This window comes from Capra hircus, unplaced genomic scaffold, assembly GCF_001704415.2.
Source record: "Capra hircus breed San Clemente unplaced genomic scaffold, ASM170441v1, whole genome shotgun sequence".
In the NCBI taxonomy this organism is placed as follows: Eukaryota; Metazoa; Chordata; class Mammalia; order Artiodactyla; family Bovidae; genus Capra; species Capra hircus.
Window position 1 is genome coordinate 1 of NW_017209080.1, and position 5,366 is coordinate 5,366.

General features: G+C 43.4%; 1 gene segment (V, D, J or C); it reads right to left on the reverse strand.

The window, feature by feature from the left end:
* Positions 1–3,899: 3,899 nt before the first annotated feature.
* On the reverse strand, positions 3,900–4,561 carry LOC108635153 (the record flags this gene model as incomplete). The annotated part of the segment is given in 2 exon segments: positions 3,900–4,310; positions 4,442–4,561. Coding segments are annotated over 2 exon segments (457 nt in total), but the record flags the coding sequence as incomplete, so codon positions are not given.
* Between the last annotated feature and the right edge of the window lie 805 nt (positions 4,562–5,366).

The window sequence follows — 5,366 nt, forward strand, 5'->3', positions numbered from 1 at the left end:
GTGTTGTTGGAAGAGGGTGTTTGCTATGATCAGTGCGTTCTCTTGGCAAAACTTTAGCCTTTGCCCTGCTTCATTCCATATTCCAAGGCCAAATTTGCCTGTTACTCCAGGTGTTTCTTGACTTCCTACTTTTGCATTCCAGTCCCCTATAATGAAAAGGACATCTTTTTTGGGTGTTAGCTCTAAAAAGTATTGTAGGTCTTCATAAAATCGTTGAACTTCAGCTTATGCAAAGTCTAACTACATTATGGTAAGAAGTCAAAACATTGTTCCTTGGTGACATAAGCCATTCTGAGGCTTGGGGATGTTGTGGCTGCAGACAGCTGTGAGGTTGCCTTACATGGGCTCTAAGGGCAGCATTGTCCATCCAGTACAATGGCTGTGACTAAGTCAGCTGAACTCAAGAACAGTCTTCTTCAAATGTGCCTTTTTCACCTACAGAGATTTTTCTCACCTGTTAAAATTAATTTTGTTAGTTCTTACCAAAATGAGGATCATTTTTAATGCACATCTGTTTGCTGACCTGTTCTTTCTGTTTGTTTTTTGTCTGTGCCAGGTCTTATTTTAAGCATGTGGGATCTAGTTTCCTGACCAGGGATCGAACCTGGGCCTCCTACAATGCGTGCAGAGTCCTACTCACTGAACCAACCCTCCACCTAAAATTAGCATCTTGAGTTGAAGTTATCATGCTGGCAGGACTCTCTGGCTCCGCCGCCGATCACCTAGATTCTCTTCAACTCTTGTGCATTTTCAGGAATCCCTAGGCTCAGCATTCATTCTGGAAATTTACAGGGTTGTCTACAATGTGGAAACAAGAATCAGACACTATTCCTCAAATTGCTTTCAGTTGATTGAGGAGCAGGTAAGCAAAAAAAAAAAAAAAATCCTATGCCCTGTCTGTACTCCCACTAGCCTGGACCCCAGTACATGAAATCAGGGATCAGACCAAAAGCAGAGAACTGACGAGTTACCACTAGGGAAATAAAACCTGCTACATTACTTGTATTTCCCACCATTAAGATTTATTTTTGTTCTTTCATCCCCTCTCCGTTTCTAGGTCTGTTTATTAAGATGTTGAACCCCAGTGCACAGGTGGCCAGCACCCAGCATGCAGGACTCCAGGATGTCAGGGAGGAAGGCAGTGCTTACCTTCAGGTGGGTGTCCAGATTCTCCCTAAGTGATGATGGTGAGTACATCTGCCAAGACCATAAAACTACTGTAACTATTAAACTCTGCATTTAAGTAGTTGTGCCAACAAATTGGGCTTCCCAGGTGCTAAGTGATAAAGAATCTGCCTACCAATTTAGGAGATGAGGGTTCAGTTCCTGGGTCAGAAAGATTCCCTGGAGAAGGGAATGGCAACCCACTCCAGTATCTTGCCTGGAAAATTCCATGGACAGAGGAGCCTGTTGGGCTACAGTCCACGGTGTCACAACAGTCAGACACCACTTAGCAACTCACACACGCCTAGAAATTATGAAATGACAATGATTAGTATCCTGGCCACATCTCATAGACTGCCCAGCAGTAAAATATACATCTCTTCCCCCTGCTGTGCCACGACTGTCCTTCCAGAAAGTCTGCTCCCAGAAGGTGCAGACAGGAATTCAGCCTGCAGAGATGCAGAGGGACTCTCTGTGCAATGGACATGATTGTATCAGAGACGCAGAGCAGTGACCCAAGCAGTTCCGCCATCCTGCTCCTGAGCAGGGGAGTGGGGAGATGCTCGCGCTATGGGAGGGGTGACACTTCCTCCTAGTTTCTTGAGCAGGTGAGAAAGCTCACTCTGCTGCCAAGATAACTGATTGTAAGAGTACATAAACACTTTTTCCATGTGTCTGAAATATGACTGATTGATGAATTGATTTTCCGTGTTTTTGTTGCTGTTCAGTCCCTAGGTCATGTCTGACTCTTTACAACCCCAGGAACTGCAGCACGCCAGGAGCTTTGTTGTCTCCTTCCTTGACTTTTTTATCCCTTCTGGTTGCTCCAGAAACGCTGCTGCCTAAGTCAGTTCCAAGAGGACACCTTCCTGACAAGATAATCCTTCTGAAGGGCCCTGTGGATCAGAGCCGCTCACTCTGTAAATATTGCAGGTGTTGTGTGTCCTTCCCTGTCCTTTACTATCAACCAGAGTTTGCTAAACTCAATTCCAATGAGTCAGTGATGCCATCCAACCATCTTATCCTCTGTCACCTCCTTATCCTCTTGCCCTCATCTTTCCCAGCATCAGAGTCTTCTCCAGTGAATCGGTTCTTCACATCAGGTGGTCAAAATATTGGAACTTCAGCTTCAACATAAGTCCTTCCAATGAATATTCAGGGTTGATATCCTTTAGGATTGACTGTTTGATCTCCTTGCAGTCCAAGGGACTCTCAAGAGTCTTCTCCAACACCACAGCTGGAAAGCATCAATTCTTTGGCACCCAGGCTTCTTTATGGTTCAACTTTCACATCCATACATGATTACTGGGAACCATAGCTCTGACTATATGGACCTTTGTGGGTAAAGTAATGTCTCTGCTTTTTAATATGCTGTCTAGTTTGGTCATAACTTTTCTTCTGAGGAGCAAGCATCTTTTAATTTCATGGCTGCAGTCACCATTTGCAGCGATTTTGAAGCCCAAGATAATTAAATCTGTCACTATTTCTTCATTTTTACCATCTATTTGCCATAAAGTGACAAGACCAGATGATGCAATCTTAATGTTTTAATGTTGAATTTTAATCCAGCTTTTTCACTCTTCTCTTTCACCTGCATCAAGAGGTTCTTTAGTTTCTTTACACTTTCTGCCATCAGAGTGGAATCATCCGCATACCATATAGGTTGTTGATATTTCTCCTGGCAATCTTGATTCCAGCTTGTGAGTCATCCAGCCGTGCATTTCACATGATGTACTCCACGTATAAGTTAAATAATCAGGGTGACAATATATATCCTTGACGTACTCCTTTTCCAATTATGAACCAGTTCATTGTTCCGTGTCCAGTAACTGTTGCTTCTTGTCCTGCATACAGGTTTCTTGGGTATTCCCATCTCTTTAAAAATTTTCCACAGTTTATTGTGATCCACACAGTCAAAGGTTTTAGTGTAGTCAGTGAAGCAGAAGTAGATTTTTTAAATCCCCTTGCTTTTTCTGTGATCCAGCAGATATTGGGTCTGCTCTGGTTCCTCTGCCTTTTCTAACCCAGCTTCTACAACAGAAATTCTTGGTTCATGTACTGCTGAAGCCTAGCTTGAATGATTTTGAGCAATCTTGCTAACATTGCAATTGTATGGTAATTTGAACATTGTTTGGGATTCATTTCGATGAGATGAGGTTACTAAGAAAGAGACTATCCTGTGCCTGGTTTGGATACAAACAATACACACAACGCCTGTGATATTTACAGAGTGGGCTGCTCTCATCCACAGGGCCCTTACAGAAGGAATATCTTCTCAGAAACTCTCCTCCTGGAACTTACTTCGGGAGCAGCATTTCTTGAGCAACCGGAAGGGATGGAAAAGTCAAGGAAAGAGAGAATAAAGCTCTTGTCACTGAAGATGGAGTGTCTGCAGGTGAAACTCAGCAGGATACACAGTCTTGGACTGAATTTTAAAAACCAGACACTAGCTTCCAGATCACACAGTCATCCATCAACTATGTGCCCTGGAATTTTCCTTAACACATTGTGAAATATTTCAGCATATATAATCTGAATTGTCATTGAAGAGTTAATGTCATTTTAAGGGATTCTATCTGGGGGGGACGTCAATGGGCCGAAAACAGGCATTTCTGGAGAAAAGCTCTTAGGTTCCTTTTTGCACTGTCCCGCTCCAGATTCCTCTCTGTAGGGCAACCCAAGAATTCATAGGTCCTTGGCTCTGAGGAGCAGACCTGGAAGTGTTTTGACAATACCTCTAGCAGAGCACACTGGAGAGAGAAACAACACCCCTTGCAGGGCTGCCCGCAGCCAGAGCCCCATCTGCACTCTGGGTTTGTGCTCAGCTCCCCCGCAGCCCTGTGTCACTGTGTCACTCAGAGCACAGTAGTACACAGCCGAGTCTGATGCTTGCACTGCCCGTTTCTGCAGGTGGAAGGACCTGTCACTCTTAACAAGAGTGGCCTGAAAACCTTCATGCTCTACCTTCTTGTCTGCTGTTAAGCCCTTCAGGAGGAGTTGAGGAGCTTTGTTGAGATGCTGGGCGTACCAGAAAAGATAGGAATTCAAATATGTGGTCTGGTAAGTGCAGTTCAGGGTCATGAGAGCCCCCTCTGAGACAGTCACTGGGCCTTGTGTCTGGTTCACTGAGTCACCATTGGTCCCTCCTACAAGAAAATCACTTTGTTATCATATAAATTTACAGAAGAGGAGTTTTCAGTCAGAGAGAAAAATTAAACTTAACTATGGTTATAAGAAAGTGAAAAATCATTAACATTTGGAATAAAATGTTACTTACTGAATATTAAGATGATCAGAAGAACTGAGTGAGTGGCAGAATGCATGTTCGCAAAAGAAAACGATCCTTGTTCCCTGCAATACACCAGTCAAACAAATCTAGTCTCCATCTGGATGTTACAGAAGCTCGTCACTCAGAAACTGAGAGCCCCTTTCTATACTGCAGCAATATTCTCTCTTGTGGCTACAAAGCAGGCAAGTGAAACCAGCTCCTGAATACAATGAGGTACCGCATCTGAAGGAAGCCCCCGCCCTCTGGTGGTGATCGTGAAAATTACACTACACCCGAGTCTGACATTCCTCCTGATAATAGTTTGTGGGATTACATACAGGAGAATGGGACAGAACCCTTAGAAGAGAGTCCTAAACATAAGCGTGCTTGGGGAATAGTCTATTATTACTTCCATAATTTTTTGGCATGGTACAGGTATCTCTGGCTTCGCAAGAAACCCCAGTTACAATTTCTAGATGGAATAGTCAGAGGTTTCTTCCTTGCATGTGTCTCCGATTCCCATGGGTAGAGAAGGCTCCCTCTGTATGGAAAGTGCTCCCTCCTCTCCCCAAGTCATCTCTCTGAAGTGGTTATGTTCATGTTGACTCTGTTAACATGCCGTGGAGAAAATTTTATCTAAGGCAGGTGTCAAATAATGTGTAGTTAAGTGATAAGGTTATTATCCTGATTCATCATGGAATGACAGATTTGTAAAACACAATAAAAACATAATACATAACTTCTTTTTCAGTGATAACAGTAGAGTTGATCTTCCAATTGGAAAACTATTTTTCGACCTTGAACATCAGGGAACACAGAGATAAGGAAAACAGATGAGATGAGCACTAACATAGCCCAGCTTCCTTCATGGAGGCAGCTTTCAGGCACCAGTGCACGAGGGATTTACCAAAAATAGTGCAGCTGTCTCACTGTG